The following is a 27,857-nucleotide window of genomic DNA, read 5'->3' as shown; positions in this document are numbered from 1 at the left end:
CGGAAGCGCCCAAGGGCAGCGCTGGATGAGAGGGAAGGGACTGCGGGCGACGGGCATTGTGTTCTCAGCCTTTGTTTACCCAAGCCCGCTCTGGACAAACAACAGCGTCACCCCTCCCTCCTTTGGAGGGGTCTGAGATCTCAAACTGAACCGCCTCAACCAACTTCCAAGCGAGGCGATGGCCACTTGAGAACAGGGTTCTCTGACCTACGATCGCACCCAAGATGTTCTAATATATCCTCCTGGGGAGTCACGTCTCTGCCCACCAGATGGCCATGCGTGACCTTGGTTTTGAGCCCCTGGTTCACCAGGTGAGAACCTGAGGCCCTGAGGTGGGTGGGGGCAGGATCTGCTCAAGGGCAGCAAAGCACCAGGGGGAGATTCAGGGCTCAAGGTAGAAACCCCCCTTCCTCCTTTAGCTCCCCTTCTGCTGGTAAACTCCTCTCTCTTTCTGCAGAGGTAAAAGGAACGTTGAGTCCAGCCACGGCATTTGGCCAGGCTGGAAATAACCCCTGAAGATCCCGGGGACGTGGTCCCCAGGACTCCAGCTGAGGGTCCCAGGACACTGGAATTGGCATCATTGGGCCCCACCCTGAGGACTGACCTGCTAGCAGTCCTCAACGTCCCAGGACTGCTGCGATGATGCTGCAGGACCAGGTCCATCTGGCAAGTAGCACAGCGCCTAGAACACAAGAAACACCAGAAAGCAACTGCCCAGCCTTGTCTTCCCGCCAGACCCCTGGCTGGCTCCTCCAGTGGGGCCCTGGGGGCAGGCAGGTATCCACCCACCCACCAGAGTCCATCTCCCGCCTCTAGGATAGTTTTGTTGCTAGGAAGCAGTGGCAGGCCAGGGACACTTCCAGCCTCCTCTGCAGTGACATGTGACCCCGTGACTGTCCCCTGCTCCCCCGATGGGATCTGAGCAGGGGGACACAGGTGCAACGTCCAGGCCAAGTCTTCCAAGAAGCTGGATGCAGGAAGGGGCTGCAGGGGCTGGGGGAGGACGCCCAGACGGGAGCATGGGCTCATTTACTGCGTGGGGGGAGGCTGCCCTCCACTGTGAGGTGAGGCACGGCCTGTGCAACTCCCACCTGCAGCTCCAGACGGTGAGATTCCTTTCAAAAGCAGCAGTGGGTGGGCCTTACTCTGAACAACCGCCCCAGTTCCTCACAGGCCTGCCCATCCTCCAGCCTGGATACTTGACGGCCACTCCGCTGGGTCCCAGAACCCGCTGCCGGTGACCTGGCCGGTCACTCTTCCAGGACAACCGCCCAGTCTGCACCCGGGCGCGAGTGCGGGCCGAGCCGGCAGCCTCTCTCCACGGGCCTGGCCCGTGGTCAGTACCCCCTCAGCAGCAACTGCCCGGTGCAGAGCCCTCCGTTTACCCGAACTCAAGAAACACGCACAGCAGGGACAATTGGATAGTGCGATTTATTGCCCCCCGCACCCCTCCTCCAACCGTGCCCAGGCCTGGGATGAGACGGGAACCCGTTTTCTGCGGGGTGCGCCTGGGACAGGGGCTAGTTCCGCTCCAGCACTTCTCTGCTACCCCAGATCCAGGAGGGGGAGGAAGGACTAGGGCGAGGAAAAAGGATGGGACCCGCGAAGAAGAGAGAAAATAATAGGTAGGCGGGGTCAGGAAGGGGATATGATTATAAAGAAAATTCTAAAAGGGAAAAGGACCCCTCTTTCCCTTCCCTCTCTGGGGCCCCTCCGAGTGGAAAGGTCCCAATGTTCGGCATCTTCTCAACACCCCCCGTTGGTGGGGAAGAGAAAGAGGGAAAATGGTCTTTCGCTCGTGGGTTTTGTCGTATCTTGGTCTCTCTAGTTCTCACACGTCTTGATTCGGGCTCGGCCGAGAACCTACAAGGGTCAGGCCAGGCCGAGGGCCGGGCGCGGGGAGGGGCCGGGCGGCCCGGTGAGCGTCCCCAGTGTCCCGCCCCAGGCCCGCCGCACCTCTCAGGCCGCACAGGCCGCGGGAGGGGAGGGGGTAGAGCGCGCCGCCGGTCCGGGGCAGCCCTCTGTCCGTTTCTCCCCGGGTCTCTGGGTCCTGCGCCGTCGTCCCCGCCAAGCCCGAGGGGCCCTGCCCCCCCGGGCCCCCGCCCCTACCGGCCCTCCCCGCCACGGCACTCGCTGCACCGCCCGCCCGCCGCCTCCTCGTCGTCGTCGTCGTCGTCGTCCTCCCCGCCTGCCCGGTAGTAGCTCTGTCCGCAGCGGCTGCAGACGGAGGGCGCGCCCACGGCGTGGACCTTCTTGTGTCTCCGCAGCGCCGCGCCCTGCACGAAGCCCTCGCCGCACTCCACGCAGATGTGCGCGGGCTCCTCGCCCCCCGCCGCCCCGAGCCCGTCCCCGTGCTGGGCGCGCTGGTGGGCCAGGAGCCCGGCCCCGTGCCCGAAGCCCTTCCCGCACTCCACGCACACGTACGGCTTGGGGGCCGGGGCGCGCCGCGAGCGGGGTCCCGGCGCCTTGGTCCCCGTGCCCGCCATGGCTGCGGCCGCCGCGGCCCCCTCGCCCGGCGCGCCCACCACGATGATCCCCTCGCCGTCGCCCACCGGGATGGCGATCTCGCCGTCCGCCGCCGCCGCCTCCTCGGGTGCCTTGGCCCGGCGCACGCTGGCCGCCAGCACCTTGGCCGCCACGCCAGGCCCCGACAGCTCCGGGTGCAGCCGCAGGTGGCGCGCCAGGCTCTTGGGCTGGCTGAAGCCGCGGCCGCAGCGCGGGCACACGAAGGGCTTGAGGCCGCTGTGCGAGCGCCGGTGCTTGGCCAGGCTCTTGCTCTGCGTGAAGCTGCGGCCGCAGTCGGGGCAGGCGTAGGGCTTCTCCCCCGTGTGGATGCGCTGGTGCTGCATGAGGTTGGAGCTCCAGCTGAAGCGCTTGCCGCACTCGGAGCAGGCGTAGGGCTTCTCGCCCGTGTGGATGCGCCGGTGCTGCACCAGGTGCGAGCTCTGCGAGAAGGTCTTGCCGCAGTCGCTGCAGGCGTTGGGCCGCTCGCCCGTGTGTGTGCGCTGGTGCCGCGTCAGCTTGGACCAGTGGCTGAAGCTCTTGCCGCATTCGTTGCAGATGTAGGGGGCGGGCGGCCGCGGCCGGGGCGGGGGACCAGCCGGGGGCGCCGACTGGGGCGGGGACAGCTTGGTTGGGGGCCAGCTGGGGACGTCGTCGTCATCCATGATGAGGATGTCCACTGGAAGGCAAGAGGGGAGAGGAGGGAGTCAGAGAGCCTACGTGCGAGAGCGGCCTGGGGCCCCTCCACCTGCTGCTCTGCGTGCCCCCGGGAACCTCGCTCACCTGTGCGCCCTCCCAGGCTTCCCTATAACGGGGGCGGTGGCAGAACCTCCCTCAGAGGGCAATTGGGCCCTGCCAGTGCGGAGCCCTCCTCACGGACCTGGCCCTGGTCAGACGTCCCTCCCATCGGTCCCCTTCCCCTCACCCCTCCTAGTGTCTGTCCTCAGGGCATCGAACACGCCCCGGCATTTTACTAAACATTCATTACCCATCCCTTAGGACTCTTCCTTCCTTCACGGCCGTTTCCCCAGCATCTAGAACAATGCCCGGGACTTAGTAGGGACGCCAGAAATGTCTGCTAAAGGAAACAACAGAAACCAACGGGGGTACGGGATGGAGGTCTAGGGAAGGCTCCTAGTAAAGAATGCCTCCCGAAGCCCAGGCCCCAGGCTGGGGGCCAGCAGAGCGCGTCCCCGCCAGACCGGAAGGCAGCCGCAGCGCGGTTTCCACCTTAGCCCAGGGACAAGGGCTTGCAGCACCCTGTGGGTGTACAAGCGGGAAACGATGGTGTCACATCTGGGCTCTCGGAAGATAATCCTGGCTGCGGGTGGAGAAGAGAGAAGAGCAAGGGGTCACCGGACTGGTTAATGGGATCACAGGCCGCATGGAAGTCCTGACCCTCCATTAACTGGGAGTGCAACCTCCAAACACCGCAGCCTCTATTACAGACTTCCTCACCCTGGTCCCTGGGTTTGTAGGTACTGTATGCCCAGTGCAAACAATAAAGGAGCGTGGGGCCTTGGTCCTGGCGTCTGCAAACTGAGGACACCACCACGGGCCATCTGCCCAACAAAGCCTCTAACACAATTACGCCGCGCCTGGCCTGAACGGCCGGCCTCCCGGGAGAGACGAGAGCCTGCCCCCTCCCCGCAGCCTGCCCAGCTCTCCGAGACTGTTCTGTGTGCACGCTTGGCCTGCTCTGTGTGCACCCTTGGCGACATTTGCTTTCCCTGTCCGGCTTGGGCCTGAGTTACAGAATGGAGGTGGGGCACGTGCTCGAGCGCGGACTCGTGCCTGGGTTCCGGCCCCGCCCCCTGATCACAGCCCCGCCCTCCCGCCCCTGGCCCCGCCCCTAGGTGCACCGCGAAGGTGTCTTTCAAAGGTGAATCCTATTATAACCTACCAAACATTGTTTTCCCTCTCCCTCTCACTAGCCTGCAAGCCCACAAGGACAGCGGCCCGATCCCTGTGTTCCAGCACCTGGCCGGGAACAAAGTGCTCCAACTGTCCTGAGACAATGGTCCCATGCACTTCATAAGCATCCATGCGTTTAAGTCTTGTAAGGTGGGCTCCATGGAACTCGGGTCTTTACAGGTGAGAACACCAAGGCACCAGGAAGATGAACCACCGCCCAAGGCTACACGGCCTGGGAGCAGCAAAGCAGTATCTGCACGGGTAGTCTGGGTCCCAAGACCGCCTGTACTGGAAAGGGTAATGGGATATAGAATCATATATGGAGCAGGAAAAAAAAAAATCCAGGTAGGAAGTCTGGGCCGGGTGGGGGCCGCTTTTCAAGAGATGACACAGGGCCCACTTTGGTGTCAACATAAATCAAGAAGTGGCATCATGGGGATTCCCTGGCCGTCCAGTGGTTAGGACTCCAGGCGTCCACTGCCACGGGCCCCAGTTCGATCCCTGGTTAGGGAACTAAGATCCCGCAAGCCACCAGGCACAGCCAAAAGAAAGAAAAAGCAATAGAGTCATAAGCACATTATGTGGAGATATTCAAGAATAAAAAACTGAACCTTGGGGAGCTGTCTGCCTCTGAGCAGTGTGTCCGGGCAGCAGGGGTGGACTGGGCTGGGCTGGAAAGGAGACTTGCTCTTTGCGGGAAATGAGCCGCACCACCTGACCCATAGCAAGTATTCTGCACTCCTTTGATTGAAATAAACGTCTTGTTTTCAAAGTTGTCAAGAAAGTTTAACAATATGCCGCCTGACTCAGCGATGAAGAGTATTTACAATCATGATGACAGGAACTGAACACAGCTCATCTGAACTTGTGAAACACCTGTAACTCAATCCGGGGCCCTGGATGCGGGTGGGGGGGGCGGTTGGCGAGGGGCCGACCACCCGTCCAGGTCCAGAAACAGGGAGAGAAGGCCCGAGGAGCCGGCTGGGCAGTGAGGTGCGTGCAGCGGGTGCAGGCTTCCTCTGTAGCCTTGGGCTACCTGACTCTTCTCTCCGCTGCTGCGTTCTGTTTCCCCCACTCACTACTTTTTAAGCAGGTGTTAAGCTGTTGAATGGAAAAGGGTCTAATCATTTCGGGAGGCGGGGTTCTCTCTCAACCTTCGGATTCCTGGCTCCCCCTGCGAGTGGGTGCAGGGACCGGCGCTCTCCAAGCAGCGGGCGGCTCTCACGCACACCAGAGTCTGAGTCTGCACCCCTCCAGGTCAGGCTGGAAGTCAGCGGCTTCCCTCTGGGCCGCCTTCCTCATAGGGGCAACTTCACTGCCGCACAAACGTCATCTTTAAAAGGATGCAAGAATTCCCGGAAAGCGGAGAGGACAGCGACCAGCACAATGGGCTCACTCAATCAAAAGCACAGAAATGACGAGTGATCGCCATTCCCGAAGGCAAGGGGAGGGGTGTCCCAGGCTCCAGGTCCCGTCATCCCACAGCAACTGTCATTGTCCTTCTCTCGCTGAAGGAGGGCTCAGCTCCGGCTCCTGCGCTCTGGGCCCAGACAGGGTCCTGCCGCCCACGCAGCTTCCCGCCCCAGGGTGGATCCTCCCAAGCAGACCTTCTGGGGAAGGGCAGGACCTGCGGCTTTACCGGATGTTAACCTTTTTCCCCTAAAACACACGACATGCAGAGAGCCCGGAATGCAGAGCTGACCACAATCAATGCAGAAAGACAAATGCCCCGTCAAGACACAGGTCTTGGCCACCCACCGGGAGTCCCTCCGTGCCCTTCCCAAGCTCACCCCCTCTCAACCCCAAATATAACCACCATCCTGACCTGTGCAGTAATCGTTCCCTTGCATCTCTGTACGGTTGTCACCCAAGTGCAACATCCCAGACATTACAGTTCGGTCCGTTACTTTTTCAGTATGTCTTTTTTTTTTTTTTGCGGTATGCGGGCCTCTCACCGCCGCGGCCTCTCTCGTTGCGCGGAGCACAGGCTCCGGACGCGCAGGCTCAGCGGCCATGGCTCACGGGCCCAGCCGCTCCGCGGCATGTGGGATCTTCCCGGACCGGGGCATGAACCCATGTCCCCTGCATCGGCAGGCGGACTCTCAACCACTGCGCCACCAGGGAAGCCCTACTTCAGTATGTCTTTAAGTCTCGTGTAAGACACGACTTCCTCCATCTCTTGCTTTTCCTTACGATTTTCCTTTTAAGAAGCGGAGCCCTAAGGCCAGTTGGACCCTTGCTGACTGCATGCTCCTGGTGCCCTGCATCTGCTGCCGGTTAGCAGCTGGCTCACCCAGCCCCGCCGGCCCCTGAAGTCATTCTGAAGGTGCAATCCTGTTCTTTCACTGAAGGCACCCGATATCTCGTGTTTCTCTTTTTGTGATATCAAGGGCCACCGATGCTCAACGCTTAGGTCTGCTGATTCGTCGAGGGGTGCAAAATGGGGCTGCTCTGTGGTTTCTCCTGCGTTTAGGAGCTGGAATAGCTTTTAGAGACTCTACATCATCTGTTGGTTGGTATCCAGTGGTAAATTTCATGTGGTTATGGCAGGATGAATCTCATTTCCCCTTACCTGCCCAGTTTTCCAGGTTACGAACTGGTTCCCTACCACCCTCCAAGGTAACCACATAGTCTTTCCTTTCTTAACATCATTAGGAGATCACGGATTTAAATATATCCGGTAGGCTGCACTGCCTGCCATCTTCAGCGCGTGGGAGCCTCAAGTGAGCTCCGAGTCCTCTGGACGGGACCCAGGTGGTCTTTGACAGATTCTCTGCCATCCAGCCTAACAAGGGGCTACAGGTTCATCCATACTTCCCACCCCAAACCTGCAACTGGCCGTTTCTCCAAGGGACTCTGGTTTCTTTTCGTGGGAAACAATTTCAAAACCAAAATGTGGAAATGATCTTCACTTTTTTTTTTTTTTAAGATAAAATTCCTGTGACTTCTGATACTTCCCATACAAATTCAGGCCAAAAGGCTTTTATGCGGTCTTTTCTAGGACATCTGCATCTCTGTTCCTCACTAGGGGAGGAGAGGACTTGACTAGCCCATAACTGCTTATTTGCTGAACCCACATCACACAGCTTCACGATAAGCATTCTAACTTGAACGGTTAGAATCACCCCCACCACTGCCAAGTACCATTCCTGAGAAATCAGGTGAACTATTCCTGTTCCCCTCACTGATTTCACTGCCAGACCTCCACCGCCTGAGCCCTCGTGGAGCCTGCCCCGGCTCAGCGCCCATCTCTCTGGCCACGGGGGCTGCGCAAGGCTCACTTGCCTGCAGACTCCTCGGGAAGGCCCCACGACAACCCTGTTTGCTCAGCTCCTGCTGGCTGAGGTCATCTGCGCCCTTCCAACGTGGAAGGCAGTCTTCCTGAATACGATCCTTAGCTCTACCTTTTCTTCCCCTGAGAATCATAAATATGACTCCATTTTCTCCTGGCATAAAGCATTGCTGGCAAAGTCTGACAGCAATCCCATCTACTTTGCCTTGTAAGTCATCTGCTCTTTTTGCCTAGATGCCCCAAAGGATTTGCTTCTTCCTTTAAAGCCCCGTGACTTGAATAGAATATGTCTTGTTCATCCGAGCTGATATTCTCAGATCTGTGATTTGCTCCTTCAATACCTAACTCTGACATTTCAGGAATGTTTTCTGGACTCGTAGTTTTTACCATTATATTCCTTTGGATTTCTTCTTCAAAGGGCTTTCTTTACCTAACTTCAGTACCTGTTTTTTTTTTTTACTCTGCCTTAATCTTTACTCATTTCTTTTTGATTTTAAAATGGCCCTCTTTTTCACCTTCGATTTTTCTTAAGGAACAATGTGTTATTTTTATTCAGTCTCGAATTCCTCCTACTTCACTTTGAAATTAATTTGACTCTGTTTCTAATTCTCTGCTGAGTTCTGCCCCCTGGGCTGAGCTGTTCTGATCTTGCACTTCCAGGGGCCGTCATCTCCTGGCCACTCTGAACAATCCTGACCTGTCTGCAGGTGTATCTCTGACCACCCTCCCCGTCTGTGGAGATACTATTTGCCCCTCTTCTTTTTTATTCTAATAGCTTCCTGGGGGGTGGAAGCAAGAGGACTGAACTCACCATTTTCCAGTTTCGCTCATTTCTGTGGTCAGTCTCCCTGAACTTCTGGGAGGCTACACTCTGGACAGCGTTTCTGGCTCCTCAGGGCTCCCTCTTCCGAGTGCAGGGCTGCCTGCTCTGCGGCCACCCCTGATTTTATCTGGACCTTCCCTTCTCCCTTGTGGCCAATGACAGGGGTCCCACTCGATCCTGAACCCCCTCCTGACGGGCTCTGCTCTGCGTGGGTCCTGCCAGGGCAGGGCACTTTACCTGGGTAAAGGAAGCCATGGGCCCCAGCAGCCCCGCGCTCCCTGCTCCTGGTCTGGACAGAACCCCTCCAGCTTCAGTTGCTGGCCGCAGCGTGACCAGCCCCAAGTCCTCCGGTGAACCCCCGAGGGCTACCTGGGGCGTCTTCCCCTCCTGCCCCTGCTAACACCACACTGCCCCGGCTGCTGGCTTGTCCCCATCCAGCTGTATTTTGGGGCTTTGCACCTAAGGTGTGCTGCCAGTGTGACCCGGGAACATGGGTTTTGCCCACAGGCAGTTGCTGTGTTTTTACGTGGGTCTGCTGTCATCCGGCTCAGACGTGGCATTTGCGGTGAACTCTGCGGGGTCATTCTGGAGGGCACTGAGACGTGAGAGGCGGGCGTGAGAGCGGGAGGCCGGGACCCTGTCCCTGGTGGGTGATTTCCAACACACCAGCTGAAGACTCTTTCCCACCTCAGAATTGGGATGTCTCTTTATTATTCATTTTTGGATGGCTTCTCTTTCTGAACATCCTGTAGCTAAGGCCCCAGGCCGAGCCTGGACAGCTCTCGCACCTGCGGGCGGTGGGCTGGGGTCAGTGCGCCAGTGAGGCAGCGCAACAGACTCTGGCTGCAGCCTACGGACCGTCCAGGCCCCAGGCCCCTTCCACTGGCTCCCGGCTGCCTCACCCTGGGCGGTGGCCTGGCCTCTCTCTGCCCAGCACCCTCTGATCAGCACCCCGAGCTCGAAGGGTGTGAGGATTCCATGAGAGGGCCTGCCCGAGGCGCCTGGCCTCAAGCTCGGGGCACACAGGAAGCGCTCACAGCCCTGCTCACGGACCCCTCGTCCCGACCCAACAGGGAAACAGCCTACAGGGGCTACCGCCAGCCCAAGCCTCCTGCTCCTGCGTCCAGGCATCAGCCGGGGGGGGGCGGGGTGTCTCAGGGCAGGGGTCCGGCCCTGTGCCATCACAGGAGGCTGCCACAGAGGTAGGACCCAACAGGGCAGGCCCAGAACCAGGGGACGCACGGCAGCTTGGAGGCATCTGGGCCACACGGCTTACAAGCTGAGCGAAGGGGTGTCATGCGGTTGGGGGTACCACGCAGGGAGGGGCCGGAGCAGACTTGCAACAGACTCCGGTGGGGGGTTGGGTTGGGGACAGCAGGCCGGACAAAGGGGATATGAGAACCCACTTGTGCTTTGTAGAGGTTTCCTCAAGAGAATGAGTTAGTGGACGGAGTGTAAAATTAAAACCACCTTACTTCAAGGCAAACATGCATTTTGGAGACAGCTGGGGACACCTTCACACACTGGGCAACGCTTCGTCAGGTGAGATGAGCGTTTGTTATTGCTGGAGAATCTGTAGGTGAAATGATACAATATCTGGGATTTTCTTTAAAATTCTCCAGAAGAAAAAGCAGGCACAACCAGGGAAAAGACCGCAAAGTACTGCTCACCGCTAAGGCTAGGCAGTGGGAAGTGCAATCACCACACTATCGATGTTTGCAATTTCCAGCATGAAACAGACTGTAAAATTAATTTTAAAAAGGCTATAAGACAGGGAAAGGAGGAAGGGGCAGGCCCGGCAGCATGAAATGGGGAAGGATGGGCCGTGCGCCCTCCTGCTGGGTGGTGGAGGGTCTGTGCCCCACGTGCCATGTGCCCTGAAATCTGTTTCCTCCTGTGTAACCACGGCTGCCCGGAGCCAGCGCAAGGAGCTTCCCTCACCCCCTCAGTGGATCTTAGAACTAGATCAGGCGAAGGGGCTCGAGTGCTTTATGCAATCTATCCCCAGCCCGCCCAGGCCCTCGTAACCTCTCTTGGACGACTATGACACGCTGGCACCGGGATCACGACCTCAGAGCCTGTTCTATAAATAAGGTGGTCGCGCCCACTCACTTCCACGCTGCAGGGGCACAAGGCCTACAATGCCGAAAACACCTCCCCTCTGCCCCCTCACAGCAAGAAATGCTGGCTGACCCCGTCCAAAACGCACGAGGACGGGATGCCCGCACGAAGACGCATCAAAAGCAGCATGAAAAAGAGCTCATACTTTATTTCTCAGGTGCCCTGCATGAAAACCCCCGGAAACGGGGAGCACATCTTCACCAGAGGGCAAGGGGTGAGGCCGTGAAGGGACCAGCGGGGCCAGATGGGGTCTCAGCAAGCAAAGCCTAGTCCCCAAGGGCTCAAAGATGAGTTTTATTCAACCCAAATAACACTTTGTCAAACAAAACATGTGGCCAATATTTAAAGAGTGACAGATTAAACCCCAGAAAGATACAAGCCCCATAAAAGCCCAGACACCCAGCTGTCCCTCAGGATGGTCATTGGCCCTGCTCTGTGAGCCTGCCGCTCCCCACACATCACAGTCTGTCCCCAGCTCTCCACGTCCTGGCCCACTGGTATGTGGGCCTGCCACCCTGGTCTAAAGAGCATCCCGCCCAGGAGGTCCAAGGGGCCACCTAGAAACGGTGCCGAGCACCCAGCGAGGGGAGGGGGCAGCCCCCAGGGGCTCCCAGCTGGGAGGGAACTCAGAGACTCCACACAGGCCCGGGAGGCAGCCTGGCTGAGCCCCCAGAGGAAGGATGGTGACCCCCGAGCCACGGGAGGGGAAGGGGAGACAAAGGAAGCGAGGGTCCAGGGAAGGGTGAGGGACCAGCTGGGAAGAACTCCTCAAGGCCGCCTCACCTGGGTTCTCATGGCTGGCCATCTGCTGGTCCTCAGAATCCAACGGCCCCGGAGACCACGCCTCTTCCCGCAGCTCCATGTCTGGGTCCCTGTTAGAAGGGGACGAGACAGAGGACAGAGTTTACAGGACGCCAGACTGGACGGAGGGCCCCGGGGTGGGGGGACAGGTGCTATGTGGGCTCCAGGCGCCCGGCTCAGGCCCAGCAGACAGGAGGTGCATGGCGGCGGGGACTTAAGGGCCAAGGGAGAGATGGCCCTCTGCTCCCCCACTGGACAGGGGTCCAGCCCGAGGCCACACGCAACCTGGGCGAGGAGGAAGTGCTCCGGCTGCGGCCACCTGGCCGGGGCTAGCATCCCAGCTCCACTGCTGCCCAGCTGGGGCCGGGGCAAGAGACCCCCTCCATCCCCCCACTCGGTTTCCTCACCAGGAAGATGGAGGGCAGCCCGACACATGGGTCGTGAAGTCTACGCGAGACAAGTACAGACGGTGCTCTCACCCCAAGCAAGGGAACCCTAAATCCACTCCAGGCCAGGGACCATCCCACCAATCAAGGCCAGAAGGGCTCCCCTGCCAGGCCCGTCCTAAGGCCTCTCCCTGGACCAGGATGAGGCAAACCCCACTGAGACGTGACAGTGTGTGACAGGGAGACAGGTGACGCGGGCACTGAGCGTCTGAGCAGCTCACAGTCTGAGGTCTGCTTCCAGACATGGGCCAGCCAAGCAAAACTCCACACCAGGCCTGGACACAGCGACGATGGACCCTCCGGGGACCTGCACGGGAGGAGCGCCGGCTGCTCTGGTCCCAGCCCCTGGCCACCACTCGCCCTAACCCTGGACGTTTCTTATGAATGGCATCACACAGCACGTGGCCTCTGGCGTCTGGCTTCTCTCGCTGAGTGGCACGCTCTCAAGGCTCACCCACGGAGCAGCGTGTCAAGATTTCCTTCCTTTTCACGGCTGAGTAATGCTCCCCTGCAGGGACAGACCACGTGTTGTTTGTTTCTCTGTTCTTTGGGTGACAGACAGAGCCTGGGTGTTTCCCCTTTGGCTAAAGTGAGCACGGCTGCTGTGGACATTGGCGTGCACGTCCCTCACATACTGTGTGGCCTGCCTCCAGAGCCCACACTTCCACTCCCCGCCGCTGCCCGGGGCAACGCCACAGCAGAATCTGGCCCTCGGGGTGCACAGCTCAGCCTTCCTCCCCTTCCCGCTCTGGCCCCTGCAGGGTGGGCAGGGCAGGAGCTGCCAGGCCTGGGCTCCAGGCTGCGCAGAGGTGCGGAGCCGGCAGGGGTCTGCCTGCATCTTGGACTCGGTGTGCAGGGCGGGGAGGTGTGGGCAGGCACCCAGCCCCGGCAGCGGAGCCTGGTACTGGGGCCACGGCATTCTGGTCCCCTCTGGGCCCTGCTCCTTGGTGTGACATCCCTCTCCAGCAGGACGCTGGCAGGCAGGCAGGCCTTCTGACAAGAAGGGGCACACCGACTGGGACCCGGGGCGGCGCCTCGGTTCCTCCTCTCGTGTTCAGGCCCCTTCAGGTGCAAACCAAGGCCCGTCTGTCTGCATGCACACAGCTCAGAGAACCTCTCCCCACACAGTCCTTCTGTCCCCCACTCCAGTTGGGGGAACTGGCATCTGGGAACGAGGCCATCCAGCCCCAAGCATCACACACCCTGGCACAACAAGCCTGACCCATTTCTCTTGAATCCCCCAGTAACAAGGGGCTCACCACCATCCAGGCACGGAAAGGAGCCCGTTCCATGGCCCGCCCCTCAGTAACCTCTGCTGACATCTGCCAGAAGCTCAGAGAACTGGCCTGTTTAACCGGCCTGTTTAGTTAAGTAATAAACGCACGCGGCTGTGCCGAGCAAGTCCGGGTCAGGGCACAGAGGTGGAAGCGCCCAGGAGCAGAGGAGGGACACAGGCCGCGTGGCTCACCCGCTCCACCATCCTGACGCTCAACAAATGGTCACAAGGACTCTAAGAGCAGGGGCACAATCCAAGGGCAAGACAAGCCAGGAGGCCAGGGAGGGAGACGCCCCTCAAAGAGGCCTGTCGGGGCCTGGGCCACCTCCGGGCGGAGCTGCCCAAGCACCCCCTGGACCCGGCAGTGAGCAGACCGTCGGGACACGAAGAGGGAGACACCCCCACCAAGCACGCAAGAATTGCCGAAATCTGACGAGAAGGTGGGAGCCTGAACCAGGCAGCTCACGGGAATGGAGCCAGTGGCGAGAGGTGAGGCCGGTGGTGAGGCGGACAAGCTCTGGTTGGAGGCCACGGCAGGGTTGATGACAAAACCAAGGCAGCTTCCCGTCACTGTATCTGGGACGCAGCGGGGCCAGATCCCGGGTCCCCTGCAGCAACAGCAGGGAGCACCTGGACAGCAGCCAGGAGTTACTCAGCGCTGGTGGTGCGGGACTCAGGGCTGAGACGACTCCCAGGACCCTGGCAGCCAGGGGACAAAGGAGGACGCTGCCCTGCCTCCCTCCCGGGCCCACGGCCTCGCTGAAGGTCACGGGGCAGGGGATGTACCCGGCCTCCAGGGCCCTGCCGAGACCCTCCGGGGGCCCCACGACAGCGCCAGGCACAGACATGTGCTGCCAACGGGTGGGTGACAGGCCAACTAACAGAGCAGAGGCTCGAGGGACGGAACGCAGTGCACCCCAAATCCGACCCCCATGACCACCCCCCTTCTAGGACCCACTGCAGGAAGTGGTGAGACCCATACCGGAAGGACAGACCGGCCCTTGGACCCATCGGGTGACGAGGGCCCAGTCAGGTAACGCCGCTGTGGAGCTCATGGCCCCTGCCCGGGGAAGCCCACTTCATAAGCTAATCTGCGGGGAAAACCCAAACCTCGGAAAATGCTTCCTGCAGGGTCTGCCACAGCAAGATTTAGAACAGGGTAAGAACCGGAAAGAACCCGCCAGCCCCGTGGTGGGAGAAAGTGTAATAAGATCACAGACCATGGGAAGCGGGTCTACGGACATCTCACAGCCTCTGAAACAACGCTGTAAAGTGGCCGCCCCGCCCCCACCCCCCCAGCCAATAACAGGAAGAGCCATCTTAACGTTTTCTTCTCCTTTACCTTCACCTTCTCAGTTTTTTTTACATTAATGGATAATTACTTGTGTAACGAGGGGAAAAGACTAAAGGTTGGCTTCTTTCTGGTGACAAGGCCTATGTATCACAACAGGGAAATCGGGGTGTTGGGGAGAGAGAACTGTGCGGGCCCTCAGATCACAGGTAAACGTGAAAACTGCACGGCGGGCGGGTGTGCCAGTAGGGCAGCCGCTGTGAAGAGAGCCTGGCACGTCCTGATAATGACGAAGTCACTGTGTGACCCCAGGACCCCACTCCTAAGTGCTATTCACAGCAGTGCTGTGCGTGACAGCCAACACGGGGTGACAACTCCAACGCCCCGGGAAGCCGCCAGCACACAAGGCCACTCAGAGCGCGGCTCCGGGATGTGAACCGTCCAGGCCGAGATAAGCCAGCCTGGGGGTGGGATGGGGAGGGATCGCGCACTGGCACGGGGTTTTTTGGAGCGATGAAAATGTTCTGGAATCAGTGGTGATGGTTGCACAACTCTGTGACTATATTAAAAAACCACTAGACTGTACACTTTACGAGGGCGAACTTTGCAATATGTGACTTATATCTCAATTAAAAAGTAAAAAGACCTAAGAATTCGTACGGGGCCCTCTTATTCAAACCCCAGCAACAACAGAAACACACAAGAGAAAGAAAAGGAAGAGAGGCCAAGGGCTCGGGGGCTGAGGAGGTGGGACGGACAGAGGCCGCTCCTCTGTGGCTTCTGGGTTGAAACTCGTTTGCCAGGCGGTTATCATGTGCTGCCACTGGAACAATCACATATAAGTCAATAAAGCAGGGACTTCCCGGCCTCGAGCATCCACCTCAGGCCAGCTTCCTGCAGCGACAAGGCCTGGGCTGGCCTCCATCCTCCTTCCAGGGAACCCACAGGCTCTGGGGGAAGGGACGGAGGACAGGGAGGTGACAGCGGCCAGCCCTGCACCGGAGATTTCCCTGCACCCAGAGGTGCTTACTGAGCACCGGGAGCCACGCTGCCCAGAACAAGGCAGTGAGGGAACCAACACCCCGATTTCCATGGTGGGAAGAGCCAGCAGGAAAGTGAGGCTGGGCATGGAGGGGAAGGGGCTGCTCTTGAACCAGGACGTGAGATGCAGAACTTCCACCTTGATAGGCTGCTTTACCACACTGATGACCCCGAATTCAGGGCAGTCGGAAAACAGCAGGTGCAACAAGGACGCTCTGAACGCACCTTCTCCCCTGAAAGCAGGGGGCACGTGAAAGTGCCCTCCCGGCTCCAGGAAGAAGAAACATCCCGAGAGAGACCTGCTAAAATGACCTTCCTTCCTGCATCCCCCCGGGTCCCGCGGTTACTCCCCACCATGGCACCTGCTCACCCTGGTGTATAAGGAGCACTCCGGCGATTTTCTCCTGAGGGCTCCCAAGCTCACGGAAATAAAATTCGTATGCTTTTCTCCTGTTAATCCGCCTTAGTCAGTCCAGCCGGAAGCCCTAGGAGGGCAGAGGAAAATCCTACACCCCCTACAGACTGCCAAAGGCCCCTCCATGGGCCAGACTGGAGCCAAGACAGGATAACGTAAGGGAGGGTCTGTACACAATGACCCTCCTGGGAGCTGCCCTCCAACCAAGAACGGTTCTCACGGGGTTTAAATGGTCACATGTTAACTGGTATGTAGGTGTCAACATATACCCTCACCATGGCCTCTTGGTCTGTAAGCCCTCAAACGTTTACTCTCTGGCTCATTAAGGAGAGTTTGCCGACCCAGATGCGAAGGAATGACGGATGCCAGGATTTAGGGGAAAGCGTCCCAGGCCAAGCAGACACACAGGAAAGGCCTGGCGGGGACAGGATAGGTGGGCCTGAGGGAGGCTGAGTCCTGGATGGTGGAATGGAGGGCGGGAAGGGGCAGGTGGGGTGCCTGCAGGGGCCACAGCAGGGCCACCAGTGGTGAGGGAGCCCAGCGCATGGGGGTCCATACTCTGTGGTCGCCGCCCTGAGACTACTGCTAATCTTATCTCGGGATCCGCGTTTTGCACAGGAGGTCCTACGGGGGCCCGGGCAGGAGCCAGGCCTGCCCGAGGGCAACCCTGTACCTGGGGGAGTGCGACACGAAATACCAAGTTAAAAACACCCTGACAGGCTGAGAGACCTCGGAAGAAAGGGAAAAGCTTTTTTCTTGCTTTTTGCCCAAGGGGCTCACCTCTTCATTTCATGCCAGGCCCTGAAAACGACGGAGCCAGCCCTGCCCTGGGGTAGTAGATGAGGCACTAGAGGCAGAGGGGCCAGAGCAGGGCCGTGCAGGCCCAGCCAGGCGTCTGCATGGTACTCCAGACACGGCAGGAAGCCCTGACTAGGCAGAACTCTACTACGAGGCCCTAGAAAGAGGCAGCTTCTCTCGCTGACTTCTGGGGGTTCGGCAGGGGCTCCCACTGGCGCTGCTGGTCAGGGGTGCCTGGCGCAGGGCACACCTGGGGACTCGGGGACAGTCCGCTCTGCATTTCGGTTTCAGCCCTGAGCAGAGGGAGGTTACACCACCCACCAGGGAGACTGAAAACCAGCCACGAGGTGAGAACACCCCGGCATCTCCTCTGTCTCCACGGAAAAGGCCCCGGTGGCGGTGCTGCCCTGGCTTCTGGCACGGAGGCTGGAGCCTGGTGCCTCGGCCACTCCACTCTGTGACCCTGCACATGCGGCTCAGCCTCTCTGGGCCTCGGCTGCCGCCCCCGTGCAACAGGGACCAGCAGGTACCCCTGGAACTGAGTGAGAGGTCAGGAAGCGCGTGCTGGGGGGCCAACCGCAATCCTGGTGAAGAGCCGAGGGCGTTCACTAAACCATCCTACCCAGGTCCCTCCCTCCCCCGTCCAGCCAGTCACTCATGCGCTCATCCACTCACGCAGCTGTTGGGCCCTCTTGTCCTGATCCGGGGGGCTTGGGGTCCTGCCCCAGGACCTCAGAGGGGAGCGGCCAGAGCTGAGGGCCTCAGGCAGCCCCTAAGCTAGCTGCTCTCAGGACCCGGGCGGCTCTCTGGGGGAGAAGGGGCAATTCCCGCAGCCAGCCTGACTGTGGACTCTGATAGCCCCGGAGGCCAAAAGCAGAGGGTCCTACTCTCCCCCGGCCCCCCCAAACGCTCAACAGTACCGGCCCAGCCTCACCCTGCTCGGACCCCCGCTCTGCAGAGACGAAGGCACGCCGCTGCTGGGGCCTTGAGCGATTCAATTAGCGCTGGCTATTAAGTGTAAGACAAATTATCGTTATTATTGTTGTTATTAGATCCCGCCCACCTCCTCTGGATGCCTGCCCACCAATTACCCAGCTCTTTCTTCTGCTGCCAATCTCACCTCGTCCTCCTCCCCCAGCTCTGCTTGCCGGCGGCTCCCTGCTCCCCCTGTCCTCGCTCTCCGCCCCAGACCCTCCCGAGGGCCCACTCACTTGTCCCCTCACCCCGCGTGCCTCTCTCTCCTCTCCAGCTGCTTTCCCTCCACTGTCGGGCTGAGCTGTGACCCCCACCTCCTCCCCCGCCATCCTCCAACCGCCACTCCCACAACCTTCTGGTCACCAAATCCAGTGGCTACTTCTCAGCCTTGACCCCGGGGGCAGTAGGCAGCACCATCGTGTGCACACACGCTCCCTCCCTTCCCGGAGCTCCCTCCCCGCTCCCTCTCCCCTGCCTGCCATCCTCACCACCCTCCTCTCCCAACTCCCACCCCCCCACCCCACCCCCCGCACTCCTGCCAAACACCCCTCCAGAGTCCATTCCCCACACCACGGACCAATTCATCTTTTCAAGGCACTCAGTTCAAATAAGCAACTAAAAACGGGCAAAGGATCAGAAGAGAGGTTTCTCCAAAGACAGCATGCTGTTAAGTACATGAAAAGATGCTCAACATCATCAGCCCTCAGGGAAACGCTCATCAAAACCACAGAGGGACCCCACTGTACACCCACTGGGACGGACATAATAAAAACAGAAAACACAAGTGTTGGAGAGGGTGTGGAGAAGTTGGAACCCTCGTGCATTGCTGCTGAGACTGTGAAATGGTGCAGCCACTGTGGAAAAGAGATTAGCAGCTCCTCAAAAGGTTAAACACAGAATTACAGTATAATCCAGCAACTCCACTTCTGGCCACGTACCCAAGAGAAATGAAAACATGTCCGCCCCCAAATTTATACACACGTGTTCACAGAAGCATAAATCACAACAGCCAGAAAGTGGAGACAACCCAAACCCCCATCACCGGGTGAATGGACGCACAAACGTGGTCCATCTGTAGCTTGAGTATTACTCAGCCAGGAAACGGAAGCACTGACCAGTGCTGCGTCACAGATGGACCTCGGCAGACACAGACCACGTGGTGTGTGATTCCACTCACGTGAAAAGTCCAGGACAGGCAAATCCAGTCAGAACACAGACCAGTGGTTCTCAGAGGCTCCGGGCCGGGGGACACGAGTGGGTACACAGCCTTTTAGGGGATGATGAGAAAGTCCTAAAATCAGCGTGGTGATGGTTGCACATCCCTGTGAATACGTTAACTGTATACTTTAAGTAAGTGAACTGTACAACATGGGAATTACATCACAATGAAACTGTTACTTTTTTTTTTTCAGGTAGCTCAGTTCACATCACTCCCCTGCCTGAACCACCTCCAACATGTGTCCGCTGCACTCAGTCCAAAATCCAGACTCCTCTGCAGGTCCTGCAGGGCCCCATCGGCCCCAGTCACCCTTGCAAACTCACTTCCTCCTCCAGACCCTCACTCCCACCTCCCGCCCAGGCCTCCTCTTTCCCGCCAGAGAGCCTGGCCCAGTCCTCCACCTGCCTGGCCCCTTCTCACCTTTCAAGGGTCTGCTCAAATGTCAAATCCCTAGCCCAACAAGCCCCGCCGACATCCCAGCGCAGGGCCTACTTCCCTCCAAGGCTGCCACCACCCACCACTGTTTGGGATGGCCCTCCTCATCTCCAGCATCCGCTCCTGTGCACGCCAGCTCCCTGCAGGTGAGTGGGCTGGAGCTCTCAGACCACCGACTCAACAGGGCCGCCTCGGACCCTCAGCCCCTCTTCAGCCCTCCCTGGATGGTAGGTGCCCCCCAGTACCCCTAGGGCTGCAGGCACACCCCTACATCTCCCATCCAGCTCCTTCCTCACTTCCCTGTTCTGTAGGCTTCTTCACCCCTCACTCCAGGCCTGAAGACCCAGTCTGTTCCCTCCTCTGCATCTGTCTGGGCCCCCCGGGCCCCCAAGGTGATCCGGGAGCCCTCCCCACGTCAGACCTGTGGTTTGAATGTTGGGGGAATGTCTCTGTGATGCCATCAGGATCTTGCACCCCTTTTTGGGTGGCAACTGTCCGTGTTTCCTCCATGGATTGACCATTTAGATGTTTTCTGTCTGGTCTGGGGCCAGCTGGGCAGACCACTCTTCCCTACAAGGATTCCAGCATGCTTAGACACACAGGGTTGAGCGAGGTCCTGAGGCTCCCCCTCCAGTTTCCTTCTGTCTCTCTGCTTCCTCCCCCTTTCCTTCAATTAGGCTGCCTCCTGCTAAGTCTATTACACTGCTTTATTTCCCACACCTGGCCTCTCTCAGGTCCTTTGAAGCCCTTCCCAGGGGCCCAGCAGGGCCGGGCTGGCTCAGAAAAGAGTGAGCTCAGGGTAGACACGCACAGCCCCAGTCACCACTCCCCATCTGCTCCACGAGAGACAGAAGTTTCTGGAACTCCTAGAACCCTGACCTACTGTTACGGCCGCAGGCCCACCCAGGAGTAGAGGGGAGCACTGCAGCCTCTGCCCCGTCCCAGCCACCGGCCACCACCTAGTGCTTCTAGAGCTTCCGAAACATTTGTGACCACTCCTGATTCTTAAATGTTGGTGAGCAACTGAAAATTGTTTAAACAAACAAAATACTCTTCAGAACAAAAACAAAAAACAAAAAACAAAAACCAGAACTGCACCTATGGGGCATCTCATGTTCTGTCACCCCTCAATCAGGCCAACGGGCCAGACTCCCCATCCTCCAGGTGAGCATGGACTCTCCCAACCTGGCAATCTGTGCGATCTGCACGGTGCTTCCTTCCACCTTGCCCACCCACCTTCCCCCTGTAGATCTGCTACCAGAGCCCAGCAAAAACAGCACCTCCTCCAGAAATCCTTCCCAGACTTCTCCCTTCCCTCAGCTCAACTGTCTCCTCTTATCAAATAAGACCAATTCGCAGGACTTCCCTGGTGGTGCGGTGGTTAAGAATCTGCCTGCCAGTGCAGGGGACACAGGTTCAAGCCCTGGTCCGGGAAGATCCCACATGCCGCGGAGCAACTAAGCCCGTGCGCGATAACTACTGAGCCTGCACTCTAGAGCCCGTGAGCCACAACTATTGAGCCCACGTGGCACAACTACTGAAGCCCGTGTGCCTAGAGCCTGTGCTCTGCAACAAGAGAAGCCACCACAATGAGAAGCCCGCGCACCACAACGAAGAGTAACCTCCGCTCACCGCAACTAGAGAAGGCCCGCGCGCAGCAACAAAGACCCAATGCAGCCAAAAATAAATAATTAATTTTTTCAAAAAAATGGCCAGCTCGCACTCATCAAGCACAGGCTACACACTGCAGACCGTGCACAGGGTGCAGCAGGTACATAATCTTGATCCCCCACCACCACCAAGAGACGAGAGGCCGTCCTCTCCGGGAAGGAGGGCAGGCTGCCGGGGTTGGGATCGGCCTCACCACCCACCGCCTAGGGCAGCTGCTTCACCCCGTGTCTCCTCTTCGTGGGCTTGGCGTCAAGATCAGACGAGATGACGCGCTCCACAAGGAGCCAGGTGCCCGGTACTGCCTAGTAAGTGTGAACCAGGAGTCTAAAGCCCAGTTCAGACAAGTTCACTGGCTGACCCAACGCCACAGAGCCACAGGGCAGAAGGGCCAAGGTGAAACCAGTGGGCCAGACTCCAAGGCACTTCTTCCCCTTCCACCGAGGACAGGGGCACCTGCTCCCCTTATTTCCACGAGTACAGATGCAGCCTATGTCCCTGGGAGGATCTCCCCGGCTTACTCACCCCTGCGTGTCCCCCACGCAGCCCTGGAGGACTGCGACCTCCCAGCAGACCCTGCACACAGAGCCCCACGGGGCCACAACTTTCTGGCCGGCCTGACCCTGAGCCTCAAGGCTGGGGCCACGTCTGATGCGTCTTTAGGTCCCCAGAAACATTCATTACCAGGCTGCCCACACGGGACTCCTCATTCGGCATGAGAGAGCCCAGAGACCAGGCAGACGGAGCCAGGGAAAGCCCGCCAAGGCAGGCCCAGGAGCAGCCCAGGGCCTTCCCCGCCAGCCCCTCACCCCAAGCTCTGCTGGCTGGCTGTACAGTGGGGTGAGGCAACGGCTCTCTCTGCTCCTACGACAGGGCTGCTGACCCTACTAGCGTGACAACAGAACTCCCCTACCTGCCTCATAGGTTAGTGAGGCCTCCTGACACCTGCATCTCAGCACACACTGCCCGTGTCCTCACCACCTGTGAAAGGCACACCTGAAATGAGGGGCTGGGTCTCAGAATCCCCTGAGCCAGCGGCCCCGCCTGTACGAATCTTCACGATAGCTGCCCCACCTGAAGGGGATCCCCGAGTCCCCAAACCAACTAATGACACCTAAGAGACCTCCTTCAGAACAGCCTTTGTCTCCCCCAGGCCCCAAGCCTGGCCAAAAGAAGCTGACGCAGGTGGTGGCATCATGGGAAAGGGCCAGGCTCTGGATTCACACAGACCCATGCTCCGGTGCTGCCGTGGCGCCTGGGACTCAGTCCCCCGCAGAGTGGGGTGACCACCCCATCCCAGGGCCTCCGAGGGCTCAGGACACTGAGTACCGGGCACAGGGCCAGCCGCCTGCCTAGGGCTCAGCCAGAGTGTCGTCAGATCTGCAGTCTGTCTCCACCAGGAGGCCAGGGCCAGAGCTGAGTCCCTGGGGGCAGTGCCCGGCACGTGCCTCGGCAGGCAGGAGACCTCAAGCAGCACTGTGGGACAGCCAGCCAGGGTTAGGGGGCTATGGGCCTCATCTGAGCACAGGTGCCCAGAGATCTGTGTGCCCAGGAGTGACCACCAAAGAGCACAGGGCAGCCAGGCAGTCGCTGGAGGCCATGGAGCAAGATTACCTCTGCCTGCCCAGAACTCACCATCCTCCTCTCCAGAGTCCCAGAGTCCTCTTGGCCGATTCCTCTGTCTTTCAAGACTCGGAACACGCCATCTCCCCAGACATCCTTCCCTGACCAGAATGCCCTCCCTCTGGGTTCCTCTAGCTCCCAGGGCCATCCTGGCAAATTCCCGAGCCTTGGGCTTCCATGCACGTGCCTCCCCACCAGGGCTCTGAGCTGCTCCAGGACAGGAAGTGCTGCCCAGCTGAGTGACCCTCCTCTCCCACCCCACCGCAGAGCACTGCACCAGGACCACCGCTGTGTCCAAGGGCCCAGCACAGGGCGGGGCCTGGGCAGCAGCTTTGATGGACCAGGCTTATCCAGCGAACGGTCGACTGTGCTCTCCATCTTAAGGGACTGAGAAGGAAACTGAGCCTGGGAAAGGGGAAGTGGCATGTCAAAGGTCACAGGGCTGGAAGAGACGGAGCCAGAGCCTGGCCTAGGAATGCCTGGCCCCAGAGGCCTGTCCACATGCTTTACACCCACTTTTATGAGATTTGCTTTGGCTCTAAGAGGAAAGCGTTAAGAATCTTCCTGCCAAGATCAATACTATTGTTATTATCCCTGTTTCACTCAAGTAGAAACTGAGAAATTACTTGTGCCGCAAGGTCACAAAGGTGATGAACGGTGAAGTTAGGACTTGAAAGCAAGTCAGTCTGACCCCAGAGCCCCGGGCTAACACACTACAGTGCTGCTCCTGGGCCCAGCATGGTGCTAAGCCCTCCCTGTTCTCTAGCTCTGCTGGGTGGTGGTCAGACCTGGATGACTTCCAGGAGGAAAAGGGCTAATACAAGAGATAACATTAGAAGGAATCTGATCTCAATGTTCTCTGTGGCTGAGGCAGGAGGACAAAGGAGACTACAGCAGAGACAGGTAGGTGAATGCCAGCTGCATTTAGCCAAAGAGGCTTACAGTCTTAGGAGATAAGCCAGGATCAACAGCAACTGTGCTTCCCCAGAAGCGAGGCCAGACCCAGCTCCTAGCTGGATCCTCAGCATTGCCCAACGCAGGGCCGGGCACCAGGAACCACACGGAAAACCCAAACCAAGTCAGTCCTTTCCTAAAACGCTGACTGCCCCTCTGGATTGGGCTGGGTGGGGTGTCTTCCCTGGCTCCCTCGGCCCCCTGGATGAGGACGGGGGTGGAGAGGGGAGAGGGGCACGGACCTCTGTCCAGGTCTCTACCCGCTCCCTCAGGGACCTTGTTCATCTCCCTGTCCTTGGTGCCAAGCATTGGTAACGGCTCTGTAACAGCCTCTGTCCACACTCGCTGTGGCTCACTTTTCCGACTGATCACGCCATCCCAAGCTTGCCCGACCCCGCGGGACCGAAGGGCACTCATTTCCACGAACTGGGGTGTCCCCCTTTACGGTGGAGACTGGGAGCTGGGGTTCAGGGGCGCGGTTCGGCGCCCGGGAGGCCTCGGGATGGCCATCGGGCCTGGCCACCGTCCTTGCCCTGCCCCGCGGGCCACGCGGTGCCTGACCTTGGCCCATCACTTCCCCTCTGGCGCACGCGCTTCCTGCCCGCCGCCCGCGCAGGGGCGAATGAATGAGCCTCCCGCCGGCCGGAAAGCCCGTAATTATCGGCCGGATCAAAGGCCGCACGCAGCCCGCCCGGGACGACAGCGGGACCGAGTTCCTTTGAAAGGGGGAAGGAATGGGGGCAGGCCCGGGGCCACGACGGGCCCCCCGGGGCCGCCGTTTCCGGTCAGGCAGGCTGGGCCCGCGCGGCCTCCTCCCCCACAGGGGCCTCAACTTCCCCCGGGAGTCGCCACCGCTTCCGGCCACGACCGGCCAGGGAAGCCAGGGAGGACGCGTTCGCCCGAGCCTCCGGCCCGGCGCGCGCTCCCGCCTCGGGCGCGCTCCTGGGAGCGGCGCACGCGCACTCCCCAAGCGCGTTCCCTGCAGCCCCTCCCGGTGCCCCCGCCCCGCCCCGCGTCACCGGCCGCGCGCCCACTCACGCCCCCCCAGCGGCGCGCACGCGCACTCGCCCGCCCAGTCGCGCTCGCCTCCCGCCTCCCCGCCCGCCCCCCCGGCCGCAGCCCGGCGCCCTGAGGCGCGCGCCCACCCGGCCCCCGGCGCATGCCCCCCGCCCCCGCGCCCTCCCCTCACCTCCTCGGTCCCGGGGCCGCCGCGCCGCACTCCTCCTCCTCTCTCCTCCCTCGCGGATGGTGGCAGCGGCGGCAGCGGCGACTCAGACCCTGGGGTCAGGGGGACGGGCGCCCAGGCCGGAAGTGACCTTCCTGGCCGCTTCCGCCCGCGCCGCTCCCCCCTCCCCTTCCCACCCCACCTCCAGCCTCCACCCCGTCCTCGCCGCTCTAGGAAGGCGAGCCCGGCAACCCCTAGCTGCCGACCCCCCCCCCAGCTAAATGGTGCGAAGCGGGCGCCCCAGGGAGCCACTTCCGGATGCGTCTAGGACAAGGGTCCTCCGTCCACGCTCTATGGCGCCGCGCTCTGAGGGGCTTCGGGCCCCGCCCCCTTCCAGGACAGGAGGCCCGGGCTCGGCCCGTTAGGCGGAGACTTCCGGGTGTCTAGGGAGGTGCCCCCCGCCCCCACGCCGGGCTCTCGCGCCTGCGCATTCGGCTCCCGGCGCTAGCCCGGGACGGGAGGCGTTCGTGAGGACGGCAGCTAGGGCGGCTCATGCCACCCATGGTCCTCCTGTCGTCTCTATCGTTGTAACCCCTTCCGTGCCGACGCCGCTCTCAGCGGTTGGAGCCCGCGTGCCCGGAGCGGTCCCTCGTCTGCCACGCTGGTCCTCTCTTTACTGGACTGAGCACTTCAGGCGCCGCCCGGCGTCGACGTCCATCTCTTGAGCCTGTGTCCTCCTTTCTAAAGTAACATTGCACGCCTGCCTCCAAGGGCTTTTAGATACATTAAGTCCTATTGAGTACCCAGTCCAGTTTTGCAGATACGAGGAACAGAGAGATCAAGGCTCTTGGCGAAAGTCACACAACCGAGAATGCAGAGCCTGGGCTCGAACCCGTGGAGTCTGGCTCCAAATTCTTGCATTGACCCGTGCCTGTGCAAACTACCTCCTGTAACAATTTTTTTTTAATTAATTTTTGTTGGAGTATAGTTGCTTTACAATGTTGTGTTAGTTTCTGCTGTACCGCAAAGTAAATCAGCTATACGTATAGATATATCCCCTCTTTTTTGGATTTCCTTCCCATTTAGGTCACCACAGAGCATTGAGTAGAGTTCCCTGAGCTATACAGTAGGTTCTCATTAGTTATCTATTTTATACATAGTATCAATAGTGTATCTGTCACAGAATATTGATCATAGCAGCTAGGGATCCACCTCCCCTCTTGTGAGGAGGGTGCTTTGTAAGCTTAGTTAGCTGTTTCTGTTAGTAAATATATGCTTTTCAAATTCCTCTTTACACCACAGTGTCCTTGCAGGCTGGGACCCTCTCGTCCTTTCCCGGGTCTGTAGTTGGCTGGCTGTCACCTAAGCAACAGATGATTTATCGATGTTATTTATAATTATTTTCTTATCGTCATCACCAAAACAGTCATAAGCTTGGAAGTCATTAGCTTGTTGAATAACACCTTTCACAGCCTCAATTTAACGAGATGATCTGTGTACATTTGCTTAATTCAATACCTGGCTCATAGTAAGCTCTCAATGGAAATGGTAGTGATTAATATTACTTACTAGTAGTATTATTTCTACTACTGTGGTTGCTGTATGCCTTCAAGGCTCAGCCAGCATCAATCATAAAATGTGCATTGTTGATTTAATAATATCCTTTCAGGAAAAAACAAAAAAAAAGTCCTGTATTAAGTGTAAATAGTAAGGTATGCCTGTGTCTCACCTTCAGAAATACTACATAGGTAAAATTTTGAATGCATCTTAGAATGGAGGGAAAGGGCTATGACATTAACAATAATACAAATTATTTATATGGGTATGAACTTCACCCCCACGATACCTGTGTATAAGAAAGGTCACACGTTTGTGCTCCTCTGAATCAGATCATTCGGAACTTCTCTGGTTGGTGGGGGAAACAGCTGACTAAATTAAGGACCCAATGGCAAGATCCAGAGCAGCTCTTTTGCATCACCAGATGGAAGCCATAAATGGAGGATAGTGGAGCAACAATCTAGAACGGGTAAGATAGACACTTGATGGCTTTGTGGAAAAGAAGCTCTGTGCTGGCTGAGATGTTACAGGAGAGAAATTGCTTTCTATCTGATTTAAACTATTGGTAATTATGAGTCTCTCTTAAGACAGCCAAAGCAATAGTATTGAGCTATTTCCCAAACACAGGATGGAGTTGCAGTAGAGATGGCTAATTCACCACAAAACCTGCTCTTCCCTTCCAATGTATGGAATTATTCCTGGAATGCCTTCCCATACAGGGACTATATTTACTAGTCCTCTTGGCATCTAAGTGTGGACTTGTGAGCGGTTACCACCAATAGGACTGGAATGGAAGTGACAGTGGCCATTTGCACACCAAGGTGCTTAAAAACAAGCATCCCGGGCTTCCCTGGTGGCGCAGTGGTTGAGAATCCGCCTGTTGATGCAGGGGACACGAGTTCGTGCCCCGGTTCGGGAAGATCCCACATGCCGCGGAGCGGCTGGCTGGGCCCGTGAGCCATGGCCGCTGAGCCTGCGCGTCCGGAGCCTGTGCTCCGCAACGGGAGGGGCCCCAACAGTGAGAGGCCCGCGTACGGCAAAAACAAAACAAGACAAAAAAAAAAAAAAAACAAGCATGCCTGCTCCATATTCTTTCCCCTCTTGTTAGCTGGATAGAGAGGATAACAAAACCCTAGGCAATGGTGTAGCCCCAAAACTCAGGGTCCTTTAACAACCATCTCATGGAGACAATCTCCATCACCCAATACCCAATATCCATCCAAATTGTTACATGATCAATAAATAAATAAATCTCTAATTTGTACACCCATGTTACAGCAGCATTAGTCCAAAAGATGGAAACCACTTAAGTGTCCATTGATGAATGAATAAACAAAATGTGGTATATACATATAATGAAATATTATTCAGCCTTTTTTTTTTTGCCACGTGGCATGTGGGACTTTCGTTCCCTGACCAGGGATCAAATCCACACCCCCTGCACTGAAAGCGAGGAGTCTTAACCGCTGGACCACCAGGGAAGTCCCTATTCAGCCTTAAAAAAAGGAAGACTATTCTGACACATGCTATGGCATGGATGA

General features: G+C 58.5%; 1 protein-coding gene across 3 annotated transcripts; it reads right to left on the bottom strand.

Annotated features, from left to right (window-relative positions):
- Positions 1–1,412: 1,412 nt before the first annotated feature.
- On the bottom strand, positions 1,413–24,959 carry ZNF787 (zinc finger protein 787). 3 transcript variants are annotated; one of them, XM_030851290.3, is made up of 4 exons: positions 24,784–24,959; positions 11,436–11,524; positions 10,007–10,104; positions 1,413–3,181 (listed from the first exon to the last, which is right to left on the bottom strand). In XM_030851290.3, coding segments are annotated over exons 3-4 (1,077 nt in total). In that variant the 5' UTR covers positions 10,008–10,104; positions 11,436–11,524; positions 24,784–24,959; the 3' UTR covers positions 1,413–2,105. The 3 variants fall into 3 exon arrangements, with proteins under 3 accessions (XP_030707150.1, XP_030707146.1, XP_060144564.1); XM_030851286.3 differs by lacking the exon at positions 10,007–10,104 and having other exon boundaries at positions 24,784–24,953; XM_060288581.2 differs by lacking the exons at positions 10,007–10,104; positions 24,784–24,959 and adding an exon at positions 22,653–24,549.
- Positions 24,960–27,857: the final 2,898 nt, after the last annotated feature.

The sequence above is a fragment of the Globicephala melas genome, chromosome 19 (genome assembly GCF_963455315.2).
Source record: "Globicephala melas chromosome 19, mGloMel1.2, whole genome shotgun sequence".
Classification (NCBI taxonomy): domain Eukaryota; kingdom Metazoa; phylum Chordata; class Mammalia; order Artiodactyla; family Delphinidae; genus Globicephala; species Globicephala melas.
Note: the sequence above shows the minus strand (reverse complement) of the source record. Positions and strands in the feature narration are given on the sequence as shown.